General features: G+C 52.9%; 1 protein-coding gene across 2 annotated transcripts; it reads left to right on the forward strand.

The window, feature by feature from the left end:
* Positions 1-168: 168 nt before the first annotated feature.
* ADORA2A (adenosine A2a receptor) lies at positions 169-24,158 on the forward strand. Of its 2 annotated transcripts, none has more exons than XM_066609730.1 (3): positions 169-189; positions 16,767-17,523; positions 21,704-24,158. In XM_066609730.1, exons 2-3 carry the CDS (start codon positions 17,174-17,176, stop codon positions 22,602-22,604), a joined length of 1,251 nt encoding a protein of 416 aa, XP_066465827.1. In that variant the 5' UTR covers positions 169-189; positions 16,767-17,173; the 3' UTR covers positions 22,605-24,158. The 2 variants fall into 2 exon arrangements, with proteins under 2 accessions (XP_066465827.1, XP_066465828.1); XM_066609731.1 differs by lacking the exon at positions 169-189 and adding an exon at positions 340-427.
* Positions 24,159-24,955: the final 797 nt, after the last annotated feature.

Raw genomic sequence — 24,955 nt, forward strand, 5'->3', positions numbered from 1 at the left:
CCGGGGCTGGGCGAGGAAGGGCGCCCTGGGACTTTTGGGGGGGGGCCCTGGGCGGCGCTGCGCGGTGGCCGGCAGGGGGCGCGCCTGTTGCGGCCCGCCTGGCCGGGGAGGGAAGCCGGGCTGGGAGGGGCTGCGGGGCGCGGCGCTGCCCGGAGAGCGCGCGAGGCAGGCGAGCAGGACGACGGCCAGGTACGTGGGGCCCTGCGGGGCTCGGGCAGGGGCTGCTGCGAGGGAGAGAGGGCGGGCGGGAGACGCTGCGCGGCGCCTGAGCGCTGAGTTCGAGTCCTGCCACTACGCCCCCTTTCCCCACGCGCTCGGGGCGAGCAGGAGAAGCGGAGAAGGGCTTGCTGGGGGGTCGCATGTTCCCCCCGAGGGAAGCTGGCATGGCTCTTCCCCCTTCCCTGGATTCTCACAACAGCCCTGCGAGGTAGGCGAGGCTGAAGGAGATGAAGTGTTTGGAACCCGGCTCCCCACCTCGCTGCCCGGGCAAGGCTGCCGCCACCTTCCCGCAGGGCGTCTGAAGGCGCAGTCCTGCCCCCCCTTCGGACATGACCTGCGTGGAAGTAGGTGGGAAACTCTCCAGAAGGACCCCCCCGGGGGGCTTCAGAGTGATGGGGGGGCTGGCTGGCTGCCTCCAGGAGTGCCACCCCCACATCGCATCTGGGGGCTGTCTGCTTCTCCCTCCAAGCCTGGGCTGGCTGCAAGTGCCAGGCAGGCAGCTGGGCTTCATTCATTGGGGTGCTGGGCGGGGAGGACACAACAAACTTTGCAAGCTGGGCAGCCCTGCAGGCAGTTCCTCTTGGGCTGCGGGCGGGGGGCTGCGGGGGGGGGGACTGTGGCCCTGGGTGAGTGTGGCAGGGAGAGTGCTGGAAAGGGACCAACAGGCAGGCTGCTGCTGAGAGGGTTGGGGGGTTGCATGGGGTCCAGGGCAGGAGTCCGACCCATCATCTCAATTGGCCTTCTAGGAAGTGGGCACTGCCCTGCCACCCTCCCTGGGTTCTTGATGGAGCTCCTCGTCCTCCTTTGCCGTGGTTTCTGTCAATGGGAAGTGTCCTTCTTCCAGCCTGCGCCTACCTCGCAGGGGCACGGTGGCCTGGCAAGTCCTCCTGGTTTCCCTGGAGTTCAGTGTGGCTGCCCGGAGGAACAGTTGGCACACTTGGTGGGGGTGGGAGGGGGATCAAGCCAGGCAGCTTGATCCTGGGAAGAATCCCGTTTTGGCAGCTTTGGCTGGGAATGTCTTGCCTCTTGGTGAGGAGCTGGTTGCCTGCGTCCTTCCGGGGGGGGGGGTGGGAGAGAGAGAGAGAGAGAGAGGTGACCACCCATGGAGATGGATGAACTGAGCGCAGGGGTACTGTGAGTACAAGTTCTGTGCTGGCTCCAGGAAGCCGGAGAAGCGCAGAACGGGCACACTGCGCTAGTTCACGGGACCCAAAACAGAGAGTCTTGTGAAGCCTTAAAGAGCAAAGGAATCTTGGGTGCTGCAAGCCCAGAGTGTGGAGCGCAACTGCGTCAGACACACCGGGCTGACCTGGGCAAGGGGAGTGAGGTCAACTGGTCTGGTTGTATGGATTAGGCAGAGGGGAAGGGGGAGGAACTGGCTGAACTCTCAGCTGCTTGGAGTCAGCAGGAGTGGAAGAAAAATGCCAAATAACCGAACCAGGAGACATCCCACTAAGTTGGAGTGTCGAGAGAATCAGAACAGGCAAAAGAAAATGGTTTGTGACCCAGCGTGTAATTAAGTGTGTAGAGCTCCTTTCCACAGGGTGTGGTGACGGTGACTGGCCTGCGTGCCTTTCAAAGGGAATTGGGCAGGCTGACGGAGGAAATGTCTGTGGGTTACAAGCCATGATGGGTAAATGCGACCTCCTGGTTTAAGAAGTAGGCCTACCTTGAATGACAGGTGCAAGGGAATGGCAACAGGATATTTAGGTCTTGTTGTCTTGATTGCTCCCTGGGGCATCTGGTGGGCCACTGTGAGATGCTGGAAGCTGGACTAGGTGGGCCTTTGGCCTCATCCTGTGGGGCTCTTCTGAGGTTCTTATGTTGATCAAGCTGTCTGTGAGTCCCAGAGGTCGAGCAGGAAAAAAATGTGTTTGAGCAGCCAGACCTCCTCCTGGTCTGGATTGAATCCCCGTTAATGCTTCAGTGCCTGCAACCACCTGCATTGCTTTTTAAGGTACAGAAAAATACCCCATCTGTGGAACTCCTTGCCACAGGATGTGATGATGGCACCCAGCCTGGATACCTTTCAAACGGGTTTGGACAGATTGATGGAGGAAAAGTCCAGCACAGGTTACAAGCCATGATGGGTATGTGCAACCTCCTGGTTTTAGAAGCCAGCTATCTCTGACATACCAGATGCAAGGGAATGGCAACCGTGTGCAGGGATCTTGTTGTCCTGTGTGCTCCCTGAGGCATCCGGTGGGACCACTGTGGGATACAGGAAGCTGGACTAGATTAGCCTCGGCCTGTCTGATCCTGCAGGGCTCTTCTTATATTCCTTTGGAGGTCTTGCGGCTGCTTTGCGCACGTGCTTTTCGGTTTGTAAATAGCTGGGGGGGGGAGGCTTTTGGGTCAGGACCACAGTGGGGACAGTCCTGCCTTCCCCCTCTGCCGGGCCATGATCTGGACTAGGGAGCCCTGTGTGCGCTGCAGAGATAAGGAGAGCAGCGGCCCACTGATGTGGCTGAAGTCACGTCCCCAGCTTGGCTCTTCAGCAAGCTGAAAAAGCAACTCTAAACAGTGTTAAAAATAGAAGTCGTTTCAGTGGTTGTCGGCCCCAAACAGCTTCCAAATGGATGGCAGTGGGAGTGATGGTGGGGCAGGGAAATGGGGTGTTCAGAGGGGTCTTAAGCCTGTTTCTCCACAAGACCCCCCTTGTGATTGGAATGAGGTGGCAGCATCAGCGTCTTCGTTCTTGCAAGTTGGTTCTCACTCTTGCCTTTTTCCAGGCCATAAATCGTTGCCTGGCAGGGGCAGTTTGGGGGCAGGTTCCTCCCCATTGTCTAGCGAGGCAGCCATTCAGCCACTGAGTGAGCAGAAAGATCCTGAAAAATGACAGCAGCCCTTGAAGTCCCAAGGAGTGTTTTTCTCGGGTAATCTGATTTCCAAGGAGCACATCTTCCTGCCCTCTTGCAGAAGCTCACGTAGCTGAGATCTGGTGGGAATGAATTAAAACTGGCCTTTGGAGGTGGGTGCGGCGGGGGGGTGGCTGTTCAGCAGTCCTTTGGACATCTGCTGCATTCCTTTGGCCGTTCAGAAGGCTCCGACGCACTTGAGCAAGCATTCTCTGTTGTCCATCCCTGATCCAAGTGGAAAAGTGGGGTCGTGTGAACCAGGCCTTGTGCAACTAGCTGGCTCGGCGTGATTGAGAGTCACCCCAGAGCATGTGCACAGATGCAGGGAGTATCGACAGTTCCCCAGACCCATGCTCTGTGCAGATTCTGCTCTGCTCTCTTTTCTAGGCAGCCAGTTGCTGTTTGGGTGCCCGTCTCTGATAGCCCCAAGTGGTCTGCTGTGGGTACCCACCAGAAACCAGCGCTCAACAGCAGGTTCCTGTCCTCCTCTTGAGAGGGAAGCAACTTGCCTTCGTTTCCTAGTGGAAAAGTGTTCTGTCTGCGCGGTGCTGTGGCACAGAAGGCGAGGTTGGGAAGAGCTGTCCATGGCTGGGAACTTGGGCCGAGCCACGATCTCTTTCTGGCTGCACAACTGTGGCCGGTCTGCCACTGGGCAGTGTCTGTTTATGGAGCTGTGGAGGCTGCTAGGAGGGTTCATTTTGGCCCACCACCACCCCACAAGCCTGGATTGGGGATTCTTGCGAGCTCTGGTTTATGCACAAGTCCTCCTTGCCAGGAGAGAGGCAACAAATCAGCAAAGGGGGGGCGTCATCGGTGACAGCAGAGCACCAGGCTTTCAGAGCACGACCTCCACCTGATTGGTGCCCATCCTAGGATCCCTTCAGTGTCGCAGGCTCTGGACCAGGTCGTCTGCCCTGTCCCTGCTGCTGCCACTGGGCTAGAGGGGCCCTTGGCCTGATCCAGCAGGGCTCTTCTTCTGTTCTTAAGGAAGTCTCTGCCAATAGGTCTGCCAGATTTGCAGGATGTCGGCAAGGGTTTCTGCCCCCCAGAGTGGCTCCCAAAAGGCTGCAGTTCTTCTGTGCCTGATCCAAGTGGTTGACTCTGGAGCCTCAGTCTTCCCCAGCTGTAAAATGGGGCTTTAGATTTACAGCTGCTGACCCAACTTGCCGTTCCTTGTGCTAACCACTTCCCCTCTTTGCATAGGGTCCAGGTTTCAGAACTAATAATTACTCATTGTTTATCATAGTCAAACAAGTGAACCTCTTGATTAGTTGGGCAGAACTCAAGTCTGAAACTGAAAGAGGCAGGAAGGACATCTTGAGGCTGAAGTTTAGCTCCAGGCTGTGCCAGAAGGTTCTAGAAACAACCATGTTTCTACACTCTCTGCCTCTGTGGTCCAGATCTGTGAAATGGGAGCGCTTCCTGGGAATCTCATCTCTGTTTGTGGTTTGCAAGGCAGAAGTGAGAAATCAGATTTGCACAAAAAGCTCTGCACACCTTTCCTTCAGACATCCTGCCGTGCAGTTCTATGTGAACCTTTATCCTTTTCTTTGAGGGTGGGCAAGAGCCCCATGGCCTGCTTGTGAGAGCTTCTCTCCAGGCTCCTTCCTCACTCCTGCAGCCGCCCCACAGCTTTCTGTAAGTCTCCAAAGACCAGGAGCTGCCCTCTTAGGACACCGTTGTTTGGGAAGTCACCTCTTGTGTACCTCCTGCGCTCCACAGTTTGGGCCTGCCCTGCAGGAACTTTGCTAGGATGTACTTGTTTGGGGGAACGCTGTGATGGGTTGTTCTCTTAGAACCCCAGGCATGGGCAGGAGATGTTTTCCTCCCCACTAAGAATGTAGAGAGCTGACTGCAACAGCTGTCATTCCAGCATCTTCCCACCTTCAAGAGTTCCTTCTGTGTGGCACGAAAACTGCAGCCTTCCTCAGTCCAGGTTGAGATGCCTCCAAACTGCATGTGGGTTCATGGCGCAGGGGACAGGAGGCTGGAATCTCTCCCCAGCGCGATCCTAGTCCAGATCCCCCCCTGCTATTTACACACACAAAAGCAAGCCTGCCTAGACCAGTGACAGGCTCTGAACGGCCCCATGTCTTGCAGGTAGCAGTTGGCAAAAGCACAAGCCTGGCACAACCAGCTGCCTGATTGTCCTTGCCCAGCCCATCTCCTCCATCTGGCAGGCTGGTGCTGGGAGCCCAAACGAGCCCTCAGCAAGCTGTCTGTCCCACCAGCACTGGCTTGGGCATGACATTTGGCTGATCTCCTGGCCTGGTGGCCAAGGTGTCATTCCCAGCAGCCACCATGGGGAGGGGAATGGGCTGTGTTGAATTTTTAATTCAACTTAAAGCTTCCTTCCATAAATGGAAGTCTTGCCCTAATGAGGAGAATAAAAAGGAACATAAACTGTGGCAAAAGAAATGTAAGAAGGTGATACTGGAGGCCAAGCGAGACTGAGGAACGCATGGCCAGCAACATTAAGGGGAATAATAAAAGCTTCTTCAAATATGTTAGAAGCAGGAAACCCGCCAGAGAAGCGGTTGGCCCTCTGGATGGTGAGGGAGGGAAAGGGGAGATAAAAGGAGACTTAGAGATGGCAGAGAAATTAAATGAGTTCTTTGCATCTGTCTTCACGACAGAAGACCTCGGGCAGATACCGCTGCCCGAACGGCCCCTCCTGACCGAGGAGTTAAGTCAGATAGAGGTTAAAAGAGAAGATGTTTCAGACCTCATTGATAAATTAAAGATCAATAAGTCACCGGGCCCTGATGGCATCCACCCAAGGGTTATTAAGGAATTGAAGAATGAAGTTGCAGATCTCTTGACTAAGGTATGCAACTTGTCCCTCAAAACGGCCATGGTGCCAGAAGATTGGAGGATAGCAAATGTCACGCCTATTTTTAAATGTCAGCCTAACATCCATACCGGGTAAGATGGTGGAATGCCTCATCAAAGATAGGATCTCAAAGCACATAGATGAATAGGCCTTGCTGAGGGAGAGTCAGCATGGCTTCTGTAAGGGTAAGTCTTGCCTCACGAACCTTATAGAATTCTTTGAAAAGGTCAACAGGCATGTGGATGCGGGAGAACCCGTGGACATTATATATCTGGACTTTCAGAAGGCATTTGACACGGTCCCTCACCAAAGGCTACTGAAAAAACTCCACAGTCAGGGAATTAGAGGACAGGTCCTCTCGTGGATTGAGAACTGGTTGGAGGCCAGGAAGCAGAGAGTGGGTGTTAATGGGCAATTTTCACAATGGAGAGAAGTGAAAAGTGGTGTGCCCCAAGGATCTGTCCTGGGACCGGTGCTTTTCAACCTCTTCATAAATGACCTGGAGACAGGGTTGAGCAGTGAAGTGGCTAAGTTTGCAGACAACACCAAACTTTTCCGAGTGGTAAAGACCAGAAGTGATTGTGAGGAGCTCCAGAAGGATCTCTCCAGACTGGCAGAATGGGCAGCAAAATGGCAGATGCGCTTCAATGTCAGTAAGTGTAAAGTCATGCACATTGGGGCAAAAAATCAAAACTTTAGATATAGGCTGATGGGTTCTGAGCTGTTTGTGACAGATCAGGAGAGAGATCTTGGGATGGTGGTGGACAGGTCGATGAAAGTGTCGACCCAATATGCGGCGGCAGTGAAGAAGGCCAATTCTATGCTTGGGATCATTAGGAAAGGTATTGAGAACAAAACGGCTAGTATTATAATGCCGTTGTACAAATCGATGGTAAGGCCACACCTGGAGTATTGTGTCCAGTTCTGGTCGCCGCATCTCAAAAAAGACATAGTGGAAATGGAAAAGGTGCAAAAGAGAGCGACTAAGATGATTACGGGGCTGGGGCACCTTCCTTATGAGGAAAGGCTATGGCGTTTGGGCCTCTTCAGCCTAGAAAAGAGACGCTTGAGGGGGGACATGATTGAGACATACAAAATTATGCATGGGAAGGATAGAGTGGATAGGGAGATGCTCTTTACACTCTCACATAATACCAGAACCAGGGGACATCCACTAAAATTGAGTGTTGGGCGGGTTAGGACAGACAAAAGAAAATATTTCTTTACTCAGCGTGTGGTCGGTCTGTGGAACTTCTTGCCACAGGATGTGGTGCTGGCGTCTAGCCTAGACGCCTTTAAAAGGGGATTGGACAAGTTTCTGGAGGAAAAATCCATTACGGGGTACAAGCCATGATGTGTAAGCACAACCTCCTGATTTTAGAAATGGGTTATGTCAGAATGCCAGATGCAAGGGAGGGCACCAGGATGAGGTCTCTTGTTATCTGGTGTGCTCCTTGGGGCATTTGGTGGGCCGCTATGAGATACAGGAAGCTGGACTAGATGGGCCTATGGCCTGATCCAGTGGGGCTGTTCTTATGTTCTTAATTGCATCCTCTTACTGGAAGCAGATGAGGGGCGGAGGCAGATGAGGAATCCCACTGGTGGGAAAGGGCCCCCTAAAGGCTGTGTGTGACTCAGCTTGGCATGGTTCCTCCTCTCCTCTGCTGCCACCCACCCTACTGCCTCTTCACCTGTTGAACTGGAGGAATCACACCCCTGGAATACCAGAACCAGGGGACATCCACTAAACTGGAGCGTCAGGAGAGGAAGAACAGACAAAAGGAAAAATTTCTGGATCAGTCCAGAGGCCCCTCTGGTTCAGCTTCCGACATCTAACAGATGCATCAGGGAGCACACAAAACAACAAGATTCCCCCATCTTGCTCAGGGGGACCCTGGGCGACTCCACGCCCAGGGCCACAACCACAATGTGCCCCCCCAGGTTGGTGCCTACCCCCCGAGGCTGGTACCCCTCCCCCCACTTACCTGGGCACTCCAGAGCCTCACACGGTGTTCCAGAGCACTGAGAAAGCCTTCTGAGCCTCCGAAGGGCCCTTAAACGGTCCTTCCAGAAAACCAGAAGTGCTGTTTCACGGGCCCTCTGGAGGCTTAGAAGACTTTCCGAGAACTCCAGGAAGCCACGTAATGCATTGTTGCCTGGCGCCATGTGGCCCCTGACTCTAGTGCCATGGACAGCACCGATCCTGTTGCCATTCCCTTACACCTGGCATTCTGAGGTGGCCTGCTTCCAGAACCAGGAGCTTGCACAGACCCATCTTGGCTTGTAACCTGTGATGGAATTTCTTCCAAAAATCGGTCCCATCTCCTTTTGAAAGCATCTAGGCTGCGTGCCATCACCATCTCCTATGGCAAGGAGTGCCACAGATTAATGGTACACCTGATAATTAATGTGCCATAGTGGGGCCTGGTGTGTGAAGCCAGCGCTGTTCCTTGGACACTGCCTCTGGAGACCTGCACCAACCCAACTTGTCTGAATCCCTGGCCCCTCTGGTAGCCTTCAGAGGACCCAGGTGTCCTGGTTGACCAGCATCAGCATCTCACGTGGGAGTCATACTGGCAGCCCACCAGAGTGCCATGTCAACTGTGATGCTGTGTGTTGTTTTCAGTTGCGCATTCCAAGGAACAGTTTTCCCAGAACTATGACCCAGCTGAGGTCCTTTAGGTGTCTTCGTAATTCCTACGACACTTTTGGGATGCCTGGTCTTTTGACATCCTTATCTTCTCTTCCCAGTGTCCTGGCAGGCTGAATAGGGACCACCCAGGGAGCTCTACAGCTCTCAGCACCACTGCTCTGGCTGTGAGTTCAAACAAGATGTCTAGGGGCTGGGAGACTTCACTGCTCTGAATTTTGCCTCTGCTGTGAACGCCCTGGGCTGACTGTGGGCAGGCCTCGATCCTCCCCATCTGCAATATGGGGATAATAACACTTATCTCACAGGCAGTGTTGCCAACTCTAGCTGAAGAATTTCTGGAGATTTTTGAGGCTGTTCCCAGCATGACACGTGTCAGAAAATTTTGGAGGTCCTGTGGAAAATCTCCAGAGTGGCTGTTAGTCATCACTTGGAGATTGGTGCCGATTGCCAGATTCTCCAGGCTGTTCCTGGAGAGTTGGCGGCCCGGCCAACTGGACGTTTTAAGGGCATAGGAGAATACTTGTGACACACTTTGCACGCTCCAAAAAGTCTACGCACAGGTGAGGCTGTTTTTGCGAGGCCGAGATGTCTCTGGACGCTTAATTTGGTGCAAACTGCAGGCAGGAGCCCTTGGCCCAACTATTTTCTTTTCTTTTATTTATTTATTTATTTAAAGGATTTTTATACCACTTTTCTGATCCTGAAAGTGGCATGCAACATAAAAATAAAGCATACCAAAAAAGAAATCTGAATAAATAGCATTAGAATATAAAGCATTAAAACTGTTAAAAAGTAAACAATGATACCAGAGCAGATCAAAACGTAAAACAGTCATAACATAAAAGCAGTGACAGGAATTATTGAAAGGGGGTCTCTAGGAAGTTCCTCCCTCCTCAAAAAGCCCAGCGAAACAGGCAGGTTTTTAAACCCTGCCAGAAGGCATGTAATGAGGGGGGGGGCTGTCCTCAAGTCTTTTGATAATTGATTCCAGAGCCATGGTGCCACAACAGAGAAGGCCCTGCAAAGGAGTCAATGGCCTAAATTGGCTGCCATTTGCTTCTGAGCCCAGTTGAAGGGACTTCAAAGTCCTGGTCTTGAATGCCTTGAGCAGCTCGTGGGACCAGGGTCTCTTTGCGCAGAAAACAACCTGCAAGGAGTTTTACCTCCTCCTTGGAAAGGCCCTATTGCACATTCCTTTTCCCAGGGAGTTGGGGCTTATGATGAGGCTTGTCCTATAGTAGTACCCTGATTTTAGCAATTGTCGCCAACAGAGGTTTGGCTGCCCGTTTTGTTGGGTGCAGTCAGAGGACAGCTTGGAATGCCTTGACTGGTGTGTGCAGGGCTAGCCTTAGGAACTGCAGAGCCCCATTGGAAACATTTATTTTTTTTGCGGGGCCCTGAGCAGGTTCACAGCCAAGGCCTGAACAATCTTAGAGATACAAACAAAATTTATTGTAGATGATATCTCTACGGTAGAATGGAAAGCAATCAAAAGATAGGCTTAAAAAGTGCATGCAAGTTAATGGACCATATGGCTCTACGCTGGTGGTTCTCAGACTGTGGGTCAGGACCCTCCAATGGGTCATGGCCTGATTTTCAATGGGTTGCAAAACTGACAAGGAAGATATATTGAGCCCTACGGAAACCAAAACAGAGCAGCCTATGCATGTTTACTCACAAGTAGGTGAACATGCCTCGGTCTGCTTTGAAGAGCAGGCCGGAGGGAATGGTTCCAATCACCAGAATGGTTCCAATCCAATGAACTTGAAGCTCAACAATTGTTCCAAAAGGTGCCCCCCCACCTTAGTAAAATGAATAAAGACAAAGTGAATTTTTTTTAGCTTTGTAAATCTAGGTGAGTCCTGATAGAGTGTTGTTTTAATAGAACAGAATCCTTTATTGGCATGTAAAACAAACAAATCTGCAACTATATACATTTGGTCAGCCAGGAAGCAAATCAACTTCTCTATTGATTGCGCAGCTGAGTGAGCTGATACAGGAAAGTTGCCACATTATCTGTTATTTCCGAAGAAGAGTCAGTTAGGAGGTAGTATTCTTGCCACATCACTGAATCCTCCTCTTGTTCTCAGTATAGGATCCAGATATCTTTGAAGGATCTCGGTGTAAAAGGGACAATATAGAATGGAGTGGAGGGTGGTCTCAATACATTCCAGCCTGCCAGGGCATCGCCTTTCAGCACGAGAGTGTTGTTTTAAAAAGTGGGTCCTGGAGCTAAAAAGTTTGGAAACCGCTGATCTAACAAATTTACTGACTTTTTGAAAATTCAGAAGAAGATCATAATACTGGCTGTTCTCTATAAAACCTGCAGTGTGGTGTTGGGTGTCCATTGCCATGTGCTGTGTGTATTTGACAAGACTAGAGCAGATTACCCTTGCGTGGGGGCCCTTAAGATCAGAAAGTTCCAGGTTCAAAGCCACAAAGCTTCCTGGGTGATTTTGGGCCAGTCAACCTTTCCTACCTTGCAGGGTTATTGTTGTGAGGACAAAAGGAGGCGAGGAACTGTTTATGCCACCCCTGAGCTGCTTGGAAGAAGGGCAGTCTATACAAATGTGAAAAATAAATAATAAAGGGGAAAAGGGGACCCGCAATGAGAGAAGGTTTTTCTCTGCAAAGTCCTGCTCAGCCATACCAGAGTACTTGTCCCGCCTTGGCCAGCAAATGGGCAGTTCCTAGCACAGACCCCACCCCTCAGCTTGCTTCTCAGAGCACCTTGTCCACCAGCTGCCTTGTTGAGTTTCTTGAAGACATTTTGTTTTCCCGGATAGAGTGTTTCAGGGAACAGCTTGTTCTATCCAAGGGATGACAAATGGCGAGAGGAGCCGTGAATGGGGCCGGGAGAAGCACACAAGGTTTTAATTAACAATGAGAATCCGGCAAGAACATCGCCCAGGGTAGCCATGAGCACATCATCCAATTAACCGAACTGGAGAAGGGAGACCAAATCCATCCCGGCCTCTGAGGATAACAGGTCCGGTCCCTGTTGATGGAGGCCGAGCCCCAGATTAGAGTAGGTTTGGGTGTTCCCGCCATGCACCCTGCGCATGGTTGTATGTTGCATCTCTGCATTGTGCTGACCCCTGTCTGAAGTGCAAACACAGCCATGTTTCAGCCTTTTTGGTATTGTGGGGGGGAGGGAGTGGCAGACTCAGTCTACTGCACTAAACCACAAACCTACTCGGCACACCTTAAAGATGTGTATTTCCGCAGAGGCTTTTGTGGACCACAGTCCATTTCACTGAGTTGATGCTTCTGCAGAAATAAGTGGGTTCATCTTTAAGGTGTGACAAGAGGGAGTCTGAGGGGGGACGTGATTGAAATGTACAACGTTATGCTTGGGATGGAGAGAGTGAACATAAGAACAGCCCCGCTGGATCAGGCCATAGGCCCATCTAGTCCAGCTTCCTGTACCTGACAGTGGCCCACCAGATGCCCCAGGGAGCACACCAGACAACAGACACAACCTGTGTCCCGGTGCCCTCCCCTGCATCTGGCAATCAGAGGCAGCCTGCCTCGAAAACCAAGAGCTTGCACATACCTACTATGACTTGTAACCCGTAATGAACTTCTCATCCAGAAATCTGTCCAATCCCCTCTTAAAGGCATCCAGGCAAAATGCCATCACTCTTCCTGTGGCAAAGAGTTCCACAAACTAATTACATGCTGGGTTAAGGAATATTTTCTTCTGTCTGTCCTAACTCTCCCAACATTCAACTTTTGTAAGAGTGGATAGAGGGATGTTCTTTTCCCTCTCACACAACTCCAGAACCAGGGGACATCCACTTAAATTTAGCATTGGGAGAGTAAAGAAATATTTCTTGATCCAGCGTGTCATTAATCTGTGGAACTCCTTGCCACAGGATGTGGTGATGGTGTCTGTCCCAGGTGCCTTTAAAAGGGGGATTGGACAAATTTCTGGAAGAAAAGCATCACAGGTTACAAGCCAGGATGGGTATGTGTCACCTCTTGGTTCTAGAAGTAGGCTGCCACAGAATGCCAGGTGCAAGGGCGTGGTGACAGGGCACAGGTCTCTTGTTGTCTTTGTGCTCCCTGGGGCATTTGGTGGGCCGCTGTGAGATACAGGAAGCTGGACTAGATGGGCCTGTGGCCTGATACAGTGGGGCTGTTCTTATGTTCTTAAACTACAATTCCCAGGAGGCCTTGCAGGTCTCTTGTTATCTGGTGCGCTCCTTGGGGCATTTGGTGGGCCACTGAGATACAGGAAGCTGGACTAGATGGGCCTGTGGCCTGATACAGTGGGGCTGTTCTTATGTTCTTAAACTACAATTCCCAGGAGGCCTTGCAGGTCTCTTATTATCTGGTGCGCTCCCTGGGGCATTTGGTGGGCCACTGTGAGATACAGGAAGCTGGACTAGGTATGCCTTTGGTCTGATCCAGCAGTGCTCTTCTGACGTTATCCGCAGAAGAAATGCCAGCTGTAGAACTGAGCTCAGTTGTGGTTTCCCAGCAGTGGGTTTTTTTTTGGGGGGGGGGGGGATAAATTAATGCGAGACTAAAAATCTTGAGTGAGAAATTTGCACCTCACCCCACCAGAGGAAAGGCACCTCCCCCCTCGCCTGCTTCACTTTAATGTTGTTCCCCAAACAAATCAGTGGACGGCAGCCAGCCTGGCCTGGAAGCAACCATCAATAACAGGTGGGGGGAGCCATAGGATTCAGGGTCCCTTCACCCAACCCTGCCACTGCCTCCTGCCAGCCTGCTGTGGGCACATGAGTCTGCTTCTATGATGTGCAAACCCAGAAGTGCTGGACTTCCAGTTGTTATTTACATGCACAAAAGGTATCCTTTACTTGTACAGTCCCTTTCAATAAAACTGGAAACCCCCCGCTCGTGGGTTTGCAACAACTGCTCAACAGAGCATGACGAGGGGTTTCTCTCCTCTCAGTGCGAGGTGGCAGCAGTAGGTGCTGCTCCTGGTGGTGCTATCTGGGCTGGGCACAACATTTCTTACTGAAAGGGTTAATCTATCACGGCCTCCCCCCCTTCACAGACTGGAAGCAGATGACCACATCACAAAACCGCTACAAATGTAAAAGGACCATCAAGATCCATTTAGCAAATGGTGCCTTTTTAACTGAGTGCTGATATGATTGAAGGCTCCGCGTGGACAACCCCAGGGGGGATTCTCAGGATGGCTTCTGGCGGGCCAGCCCAAAACCGCCTGGCGTCGGAGGCCATGTGCCGTCTGCTGCCCCCTCTTAATTTGGTGTTGCGGCCACCTCTGTCCCTCCCACTCCCCAAATTGGAAGAAGAAGTGAAAGGGGAAAGTGTGGGGGAGAAGAGCATGGTGGCCTAGCGCAGGGGTGCCAAACTAGTTTCGTACAGCAGGCCGAATAGCATTCATGGAGCCGGCTGATGGCTGGAAGTGACATCATTAAGCAGGAGGTGATGTCATTAAGCAGACAATGGCCAGAAATAAGCACTTTGTTCTTGTATAGAAACTTATTAGCGGCAAATGACAGAAGAGAAAATGTGCAAACCTTGATCGTATTTTCAAGATACAGGAGAGCCCGGTTATCACCCAGGCCGCTCGTCTGTTGTCTTATGTGCTCCCTGGGGCATTTGGTGGGCCACTGTGAGATACAGGAAGCTGGACTAGATGGGCCTATGGCCTGATCCAGTGGGGCTGTTCTTATGTTCTTAACTACAATTCCCAGGAGGCCTTGCAGGTCTCTTGTTATCAGGTGTGCTCCCTGGGGCATTTGGTGGGCCGCTGTGAGATACAGGAAGCTGGACTAGATGGGCCTATGGCCTGATCCAGCAGGGCTCTTCTGATGTTCAGTAGTGCAGCTTTTGCCAGGCGGCCCTCGTGATCACAGGGCCTCCCCAGCCCCTGGGCAGCGTCTCCCTTTCTCAGCCCTCTTGATCGGCCGCCCCCGTAGGTGTTTCTTGCCATCCGAGGCCTCCTTCTGTCTCTCCCTCCCAGAGCCTTTGCAGAAGCAGCGCTCCTGTACCAGTGGCACTGGGAGAGCCTAATTATAATAGGGGCCAGAACCAGCCCATGGGCCTTCTGTTTGACACCCCTTGGCTCGTGTATTGGAGACTCTCTTCTCCTCCAGTGTTTGTCTTCCACTTCTTCCAATCCCGGGAGTGGAAGAAGCAGCAGTCGCAGCAATGGAGGTGCCTGCTGGGGTCTCTGGCGAGAGGAGGGGGCAGCTTTCTGAATGTTCCTCTGTGTCTGTCTGTTTATGTGTGTGCTTGGGAATGTATTTTGTACTAGAAAAACCAACCAACGGTCTTGTGGCACCTGGAAGGCTTAGCCCAGGGGTGTCAACGATCACGCCAGGGGCTGGATGTGGCTCACGGAAGGTCTTTATCTGGCCTTCAAGCTCTCCCAGCATCACCGTCAGCTGCTGAGCTGTGCTGAGGTGTCACTGCTGAAAGGGCAGCCCATGTGATCATTGGGCTCTCCCATATCTTGAAAATGTGATCAAGCTTTGCGCTTTTTCTCTTCTGTCGCTTGCAGCTAGTGAGTTTCTATGGGGAAAAAAGTGCTTGTTTTTGGTCACGACCTGCTCAGTCACATCTCTTCCAGCCGTTAGCAGACACCATGGATGTTGTTCAGCCCACTGACACCCAACATGCTTGAACCCTTAGCCCATTTCTTGTGGCTGAAGCTGTCGCGGACCAGAGCCGGCTGCATCAGTTGCATCTGCGGAATGGACGGATAGAGCACCTGTTCAGGATCCAGCCTTGGGCCCCTCCTGAGCTGGGAACAGCCTGCGCCTGAAGCCTGGGCAGCTGTTCTGAGTCAGGACAGGCAGTGCTAAACCGGGTGGCCCAGTGGCCTGACTCGGTAAGGCAAACACACCTGCTCTTTCCCCGTGGAGATGAGAAAGGAAACCTCCACAGTGGCGCAGAAGGCTGTGAAGTGTTGGAGGTGGCTGCAGAACGGTGCCATTCTTGTGGTGTCTGCTGCAACAGACTGCTGTGGCTGCCTCCTCACTGGGCATCTGTGTTAGCAGTTGTCAAGAAACCCAAGGAGGGGGCTGGGGCAATGCTAGGCTGGGGGTCTCAGCCCCGACTTACCTCTTCCTGTTGGAAGTCTGACGCCTTGGCCCCAGGTGCCACATGTGATCGTGGCCCTTCTTGGCCAACCCCCAAGAGCGCTCCCTCTCCTCCTGCCCTCCTCCAAGAGGAGTCATTAGTAACGAGCCTCTGAACCAGTGAGAGCCCCAGATGCAATTATGGCCCTGAGATCAGAAGTGCATCACGAGCTAATCTCGTTTGCCTTTATTTGTGCTGCCTTCCTTCTTGATTAGTTCTGGCTGAGGCAGCCTGTGTCTCACCCGAGCTGGGCCTGCCTTTGGTGAAGCCAGGAGGAGAAATGGAAAGGGGTCCCAGCTTTCACTTTTTTTGGAGGGGGGGACACCCATAAAGGAGCTTCCCACATTCCTGCTTCCAAACAGAAGCATAGGAAGACGCAACCCCCCCCCCCAACCAGTGGGCTTGTGGCAGGTAGAGAGGGCTGGGGAAGCTCCTAGTCCTAGTCTCTTGGTCCCCAGGCCACTGCAGTAGGCACAGGGCATCCCAGACCGTGCTGGCTTCTCTGTGATCCCAAGTGGCAATTGGAAATCCCCCCACCCCCTTGTAACATGGGATGGATAGAGTGGATAGAAGGATGTTCTTTTCCCTCTCACACAACACCAGAATCAGGGAACATCCATTAAAAATGAGTGCCGGGACAGTTCGAACAGACAAAAGAAAATATTTCTTGACCCAGCAAGTCATTAATCTGTGGAACTCCTTGCCACAGGATGTGGTGATTGCACCTGAAGACCTAGAGACCTTTCAGAAGGGAATGGACAGATTTCTAGAAGAAAAGTCCACCACATGTTAAAAGCTGTGATGGGTCTGTGCAACCTCCTGATTTTAGGAGTAGGCTGTCTCAAAGGGCCACGGGCAAGTAAGTGGCAACAGGATGCAGGTCTCTTGATGTCTTGTGGCGCTCCCTGAGGCATCTGTTGGGCCACTGTGAGTTACAGGAAGCTGGACTAGTTGGGCCTTTGGCCTGATCCAACAGGGCTCTTCTGATGTACCAAAGATGTGATGTTCAGGGGGAGGGAAGTTTGCTTGTTTCTGTGCTTTAAAGCTCCATCAGGGGAAAGTTGCACAAATGTGACTCACCCTCTCTCTCTCTCTCTCTCTCTCTCTCTCTTCACAGCAGCCAGAAGTGGAGATACGCCTAACAGCTCAATGTCCTGGTCCGGCAGGCATCCCTTACAACATACGCAGACGAGAAGGACTGCAGCGAAGGCAGGAAGCCACTGAGAGAGCTGCGAAATTTCAACAGGAAACTTAATTCTCACCGAGACGGCGGGCTGCCCACACGCAGGACTTCTGCACACAGAGACAGTTGCCAGGTCTGTCCTCTCCAGCAGACCAACCCCTCCATGCTGCCCTGCCTTCTGCTTTGCCTGCACCCTCTGCGCTAGGGCTCTGAGCCAGCCAGGTTTGCAGTGAGGCCCGCTGGGAGCCTCGGGGGACTTGAGCTGCCTGCGGAGCCCCCCGCCGTGCTGCAGATATGGACAGTGGGCCGCTGGGGCTCCTTCTCAGGCTAACCTCACCACCATGCTCATGCCTGGGACGGAGGACTTCTTTCCGCACCTGCTCTACATCGCCTTCGAGCTGCTCATCGCAGTTCTGGCCATCCTGGGGAACGTGCTGGTCTGCTGGGCCGTCTACCTGAACAGCAACCTGCAGAACGTCACCAACTATTTCATGGTGTCACTGGCCGCTGCGGACATAGCGGTGGGGGTGCTGGCGATCCCCTTCGCCATCACCATCAGCACGGGCTTCTGCGCCTCCTTCTACGGCTGCCTCTTCATCGCCTGCTTCGTCCTGGTCTTGACCCAGAGCTCCATCTTCAGCCTTCTGGCCATCGCTATTGACCGGTTTATCGCCATTCGGATGCCTCTCAGGTGAGCTGCAGAACGGAGGACGGAGTCAGCCCCAAGACAGCATTTCGGGGAGTCACGCGTGGGGGGAAGGATGGCAGAAACACGGGAGGGGACCTCTGTCCCCTGGTTCTGCAAGAGGGGCCGTAGAGTGCTGGGGAGAGAGGCTGCCTGTCTCCCTGCAGGGGGGTCCCAGGCTCACTCTCTCCATGTTGGAATGTTCTTTTCCCTCTCACCGACACCAGAACTAGAGGACATCTACTCAAATCGAATGGCGGGAGAGGTAGAACAGGCAAAATGAAATCGTTCTTTGCCCAGCCTGTAATTAATCTGTGGAACTCCTAGCTTGATGGAGGGAAAGTTCATCCCAGGTTACAAGCCGTGATGAGTACGTGCAACCTCTGGGTTTTAGAATTAGGGCTGTCTCTGAGCTCCAGGTGCAAGGGAGTGGCAAGAGGATGCAGTGGTCCCTGAGGCAGCTGGAGGGCCACTGTGTGATACCGGATGCTGGGCTAGACGGGCCATGGGCCTGATCCAGTGGGGCTCTTCTAATGTTCTTACGTCCTTCTCACCATCTCTTGAACTGCCAGGCGTTACAGTCTCCCTTCCTTGATCACCAGCGTGCCTTTCCTTCTGTCCTCAGTCTATGTCTCTGCCTTTGTTCAAAAACCAAGGTTCGCCTTGCCCTTCTGGCTTCAAAAGGGGGCTCTGCGGTGGAGGAGGGGCTTGAGCCACCTTCCTCTTCTGTGTCTGCACAAGGCAAAGCAGGTGCCCAGTCACTGAGCTGGGACCCCTCCCCGCCCTTGAGAAACCAGAGGGAGGAGCTTTCTGCCCAAATGGCAGCTTCACTGTGGGGAGGGGGGGGGAGGCTGAGTGCCCTCCACATCTTGGCTCCCCTTCCCAGGTCTGAGAGAAGGAGAAAAAGTTTGCTCCCGACAGGCTCAACAGTGCACGTTTCCAGACCAAAATCTGACTTGTGGCCAATTGGCCCTTCCTGGCCCCACAGCAGTTCTGGAAAAACTGCTAAGCATTCGAAGGAGAGTCTGCTTGGACAAGGAGCAGAGGGAAGAAGAATCCCCCCCAGCCCCATCCTACAGTTGTCCTTGCTGCGATCTCTGTGCGTGTCAGTGAAAGGCCCTTGCTGGGGCCATCTGACTTTCCGTGCAGTCCTCTCTCTCTCTCAGCCTTCTCGAATGTGCGTCTCTAGGGAGTCCCTGCACGTTGGAGGGGGCAGGCAGCGGGAAAGAAGAACAGATCTCTCCAGCCGTGGGATAGCAGCTGGGCAGCCTCAAAGACCAGCCCACTTCCCGCTCTTCTGCTTAAGGGCTTTCGGCAAATCTTCCTCCACCCCACGATGAAAAATTGGGTTTTTGAACATTCAGTGAAAAGCCTGAGAGGATCTTCCAGCTCTCTCTAGAACAGAAGCAAAACAGAAATTGTGTCTGGGGAGGGAGGAATGGAAAGTGCACAGTGTGATGACTGGGGAGGGGGGATGAGTGTGTAGGTGGGGGGATGCCACATTTCCTTCATTAATGGAAAACACCTCTACCTCTAGCAAGATGCCATTAATGAAGGAAATGTGGCATCAAATGCTCAATGAGGAATATAGGATTGCAGCCTCAGGGCCCAATGCTGCCCAACTTTCTAGCAATGCAGCCCCAAGATAAGGGAACAAGTGTTCCCTTACCTTGAGGAGGCCTCCATGACTGCCGCTCCACATCGCAGGATACAATGCATGCCCCATTCAAAGGGCTGGATTTGACCTTGCTGAACACAATGGGCTTACTTCTGAGTAAGGTAAACAACACCTCTTTTAATTGCCTCCTTCAATAAACACGCCCCAGAAGGTGTGTGTGACTTGCCTGGCAGGTGCAATAAATTGAAACTGATCAGGCCGCTGGGAAATCGACCTGCTCACCTTCAGCCTGAAATTTTGCCTCCAACTGGTAAAGTGCCACTTGTGGGGGCCTGGGGAGAAGGCACACAGCTGAAGGCAGAAGAGACAAGCCAGCAGGGGAGGCTGGGGGGGGAGAGCAGGCCCAAGGGGCATTCTGGGAACAGGACATAGCCACGTCCTCCTTATAGACAGATGACTCAGGGCACAATCCTAACCAGGCCTACTCAGAAGTAAGTCCTATTTTGTTCAATGGGGCTTACTCTCAGGAAAGTGTGGTTAGGATTGCAGCCTCAGTGTCTGTGTGCACAACTACCTGCTGTTGTTTGGGTGCCTTGGGGAGGGTGAAGCCGCGTGTTGGACCAGCCCTTCCACTAAAGGCCGCCCTTGGGTGCCCACTTGACACATCCTTTTGCAGAATTCATGCACGGCATGTGAGGTGTTGAGCCAGCTGTGCCTTCGTTTCTCTGTAGGATACGCAAGGGAGGTCCCAGGCGGCAACCTGAACCATCACACTCACTTTTAATGCAAGACACTAACGCAAAGGTTCCCAAACATTTTAGCACCGGGACCCGCTTTTCAGAACGATCCTCTTATTGGGCCCACCAATAGGTCTATGAGAGGTTTATGAGACTTTGCTCATAAACCTGAGCTCAGCTCTTTGCTGGGCAATTAGCAGCTGTTTGACTTTTGAATAGCCTCAGGCCTTGCGACAGGGGCAGCTCAATCCTGTCTTTCTTTGGAACAGGCAGGCTCAATCTGAGGCAAGGGGAAACCTTTCCTCTTATCCCCGGGGAGAGCCACAGCATCCCCAATAGGTCTACTCAGATCGGCGCCACCTAAACCGATGGTGCAAATTTGAGCAACCCGGGCCACCTGGGAACGGGGCTAAGATCTAGCACAAGTGCCGGATCCTGGCCTGCCTCCTGCTCCCCACCCAACCCTGGGGGATACTCGCCCCACCTCAAAACATCTCACTCCCACCTCTTCCCCACCCCCACCCCCACGCTCCCCTAGTCCCCTGCACTGGCTGAGCTCAGCCGGCGCAAACTCACCCTACCTGGGGCCTGCACCTGCACAGGGGGACGGCACATGTCTGTGTGCTAGCCTATCTCCCCTTATGCGTTGTGAAAGTGCTTTACGGCACTCTTGCAACGACAATGGGAGTGGAAAGGAAGGAGCAGCACATACGAGGGGCCCGCCTGCTAGATCAGGCTCAAGGGGGCCCATCCCATCCAGCATCACCGGGTTCCCCACAGTGCCTCCCCAGCTATCTCTGGGAAGCCCCTATGCAGGAGAGAAAGGCAGACCCTTCCCCTCCTCCTCTCGCTTCCCTGAAACGGGGATGTGGAAGCAGGCGGACTTTGAACCTGAACACATTAGGGTGGCACTCAAGGCAGCCTGCCCCCCACCGTTGAATCCATGGGTCCTCCCATCAGGGAACTGGGATGCTGTGGCTAAGGGGACTCCAGCACAGAGAAGACTGCACCCTCATCAAACTACAGTTCCCAGGGTTGTTTGGGGGAAGCCATGAGTAGAGCTGTTCTTAAAATATTTTTATTTTTTCACAGATTATGTTTTTTTTTTCTCAAGGAGGAAAAGGCCAGTAAGCGGCACTCTGTGTTTTTATTCCAAGGGCACACTTTTTATACATTATAGTGATAAATTATAATTGCTTTAAAAGTGTCTTCAGTGAGTGATACAGATGGTATGTTGTCAACAGATGCAGCCACAGGGCCCGGTCCTATCCAATTTTCCAGCGCTGGTACAGCCTTGCCAATGGTTCATGCTCTGCATCCCATGGTGGGGGGGCAACCAGAGAGGCCTCCTCAAGGTATGGGAGCATTTGTTTCCTGACCTCTGGGCTGCATTGCGGCTGCACTGGAGTTGGAAAGTTGGATAGGATTGGACCCACAGTCCTTACCCAGGCACACACACACACATCTATTTTTAACAGATTTTATGTGTTTTGTTTTTTTTACAAAAATGAGAGGTGCAGAAAGTGGCGTTATGGGTTTTTATTTCGTGTTTTATTTCAACGTTATGTATATATACGATATCACCAAAAACATCACACCTCTAGCCATGAGCAATGGATGGGTGTAAAGCCACCTGATGCCAGTCTGTGCAGACTGGCCCATCAGCTCAGAGTGTGGCCTCTTGTCCCAGTTGCCTCTTGACAGAGAATCTTTGCTGGGTTAAGGTGGCAGCAGGTTTTTCCCCAATGATGCCCAGAGGAGTGCTGTGGGGGGGCAGCAGGTGTGCCCTGCTTTAATGGTGTTGCTCTTCCCCTCCAACTCCTCCTCCCAGGTACAACGCATTGGTGACCAGCTCCCGGGCGAAGGGCATCATTGCAATCTGCTGGGTCCTGTCCTTCATCATCGGCCTGACGCCCATGCTGGGCTGGCACAAGTACCCCTTGGGAGGGGCTGGGCCGGACCAGAACAGCAGCAAGAACTGCAGCGATCTGAAGATGGCCTGCCTCTTCGAGTCGGTGGTCACCATGGAGTACATGGTCTACTACAACTTCTTTGCCTGCGTGCTGGTCCCCCTCCTCCTGATGTTCGGCATCTACCTGAAGATCTTCATGGCTGCCCGGCGACAGCTCAAGCAGATTGAGAACAAGGTGGTCCATGGAGAGAGGTCGCGCTCCATCCTGCAGAAGGAGGTCCACGCGGCCAAGTCCTTGGCCATCATCGTCGGCCTGTTTGCCATCTGCTGGCTCCCGCTCCACATCATCAACTGCTACATCCTCTTCTGCCCGCGCTTACCCCGCCCGCCGCTCTGGCTGATGGACCTGGCCATCCTCTTGTCTCACACCAACTCTGTGGTGAACCCGCTGATCTACGCCTACCGGATCAGGGAGTTCCGGCACACGTTCCGCAAGATCATCGGGCAGCATATCCTGTGCAGGAAGGAACGGTTTGAGCACTCTGCAGCCAGCCGAAGGACTTCTGCCCACGGCGTGGAGGCCGAAAGTGCAAGCACAAGACTCAGCGAGTATGTTCTGAACTTCTACACCAGCGGGGACTTGGACAACACCCACGCTGAGAGCCCTTTGGGGAAGATCAAGGCGGAACTCGAATGGCACCAGAATGGAAATGCTTTGGACGGGGGGGCCAACGGGCACGTCCCGCACACCTGTCGAAACGGGGACCTCTTGTACACAGACCTGGAAGTGTCAGTGCTAAAAGCCTCTGACGTCTCCTGATGGACCCGAAGGGAAGGAGCCCTCCTGAAATGAAATCTTTCCCGTCCCTGTTGGCTGCCTTCCCGGCAGCAGAACAAGAGAGAGGTGTGCAGTTCGGGGACAGAAGGGCCGGGGGCCGTCCCTGACAGGAAGACACCAAGAACTGGGCTGGGAAGTGATGTCCAGGACAGGTCAGGGCTGAGGGGACGTTTCACCGGTCAAAGGCCCAAGTTGCAGGCCAGGAGCAGAAGGAAGGTCGGTGAGGACAGACACACTTCCAGACTCTGAGGAGCGCATCGCACCAGCCTTGCGCTGTCCTGTCTTTCTTGCGCTTATCAGGAGAAGGAAAAGAACTGGTGAGAAGCTGCTCCACTGGGCACGAGAGCAGCTCAGGAGGGTCTTGCTGGACTCCAGCTAGGATAACCCTTGCCTGTTTCATGGAGCTGCCTCTGGAGAGGAGTCTGTGTGAACAGTAGACCCGATAACTCTGTGATTTGTTTGTTGTTGTCTGTGTAAAATCTTGAGTGTGAAGCTTTGTGGTGTCATGTCAGTTTTTGCAGTCTCTGGCCAGTTCATTAGATTTTGGCAGGTCGGGTTGGATGCCTGCCTACCCGGTCTGCTGGCAGTAGTATCATCCCCTAGGCATGTTGTGGGCCGCTGAAAATGAATTTTTTTTAAATACATGCGGAGTAGTAGTAATAAAAAAGAAGAAATGGGAGAGAAAAATAATATGATCAGAAAAGAAAAAAATTAGTGTAAAATGCAGGAACCATATTGTGAAACAAGAAATCAGGGATTAACATCTGTTGATGAATATTTTTTTTTAAACGGTTTCCAAATTTTGCCTGGATAAATGTATGGAAATTTGGAAACTGCTGGAAATAAATTTGGCTTCCATGTTCCAGTTCATACCTCGAACGCTGCACGAAAGGTTATTGGGGCCAGCCACACTCAGGCACATTGGGGTAGTTGCCTAGGGTGCAGTGCTGGGAAGGTACAATGTGTGGGGAGCTGATGCTGCAGCCCTGGGAGCAAAAATGTGGGGCTTTTGCTGAGCCAAGAGTCACCGGGTCTGCATGTGGAACTCGGTGCTCACATTGCGGAATAAGCATGTGCCGCGGTCAGAGCACCACGGAGCGCAGCTTGGAATTAGCCCCAGAGCAACTTCTGCTAACCGGAGACTTTGCGGCGCCCTATCCAGCCAGCTTCCAGAGTCAAGCCTGTTCTCTTTCCCAGATCCCCTGGCATGTGCCCCAAACCATGCTGGGCAAACCTGTTTCGCCTCTTGCCACCCTCCAGAGGGGTGTGAGCTGAGCCAAGTTGAGCTGCCATTGACAACCCATTAATAGCACCCATTGTAAGTAACTGAGCTCAGCCAAAGCTGTGAGCAGGAGGACTGCAGGGGTGGCCGCACCGGAGGTGCCAGAACACCTGGGGGCGGGGCTTCAGGGACGTTGGCTGACCTTCCCTGGAGAAAGCTGGAGGTGTGCCTTGTGCAGTCAGGTGTGTGGGGAGGGGGCTGCAAGGAGGCACCTGCGAATCACTGTTGGAGCTCCCAGGAGTGCTGGTCTGATCCTGCACCCGTCCTTCCAAAGCCCTTGTGGTGCTCTGTTTTGTCGCACCCATGACACTTCTGTCCTTGTCTCTCCCTCCTGCTTAATAAACTATTACATTTCTGTTTTCTAGACCCCTAAAGATTATTTTAAGCAACATTTAAATTGTGCCACTTTCGCCCCGCCCCCATGCTTGTGTGCTGGTTTTGCACGAATGGAGTCCCTGCTTCTGTGGGTGTGGGTGAGCTTGATTCTCACCTGTGACAGTGAACAACTCTGCTGTGTGCTTCACCCCCCCACCCCCACCCCAGGTAAACTAGCGAATGACCTGTCTGTGAGAACGTCAGAAGAAGCCACGTGTGGGCTGCCGTCAGTCCATCACTGTGTTTCTAAAAGTGCAAGGCACAAGTGTATAACTGGCATCTGTCCACGGTTATGGTGCAGCTGAGCAGTGTTTGGTGGGCCTGAATGTGCAGCTCTCACTTGAGGATGTAGGAAGCACCTTTTGGGTGGGACGTGCCACGGCCCACCTTGTCCCACGTTTTGCCAGCAGGTGACAAGCAGGTGGCCCACTGCAAAGTAGTCCTTTCCAAGACCATGATCTCATCCCTGCTGCAGGCTCAGGGTTGCTTGAAAGGCACAACAGATGTCTGGGCCAAAACCCACTGCTTTCAAGAGCACAAGTAAACACGACACTAAAAATAACCTTCTCTGGCTAAAACAAAAACAAAAAAACAGGCTCAGGCTGACACCCAGGGAAGCAACTTTCTGGAGCTGGGAATCCAACCCTTGAGAAGGCCCTCCCTCACCCCCTCCACA

The sequence above is a fragment of the Tiliqua scincoides genome, chromosome 14, assembly GCF_035046505.1.
Source record: "Tiliqua scincoides isolate rTilSci1 chromosome 14, rTilSci1.hap2, whole genome shotgun sequence".
Classification (NCBI taxonomy): Eukaryota; Metazoa; Chordata; class Lepidosauria; order Squamata; family Scincidae; genus Tiliqua; species Tiliqua scincoides.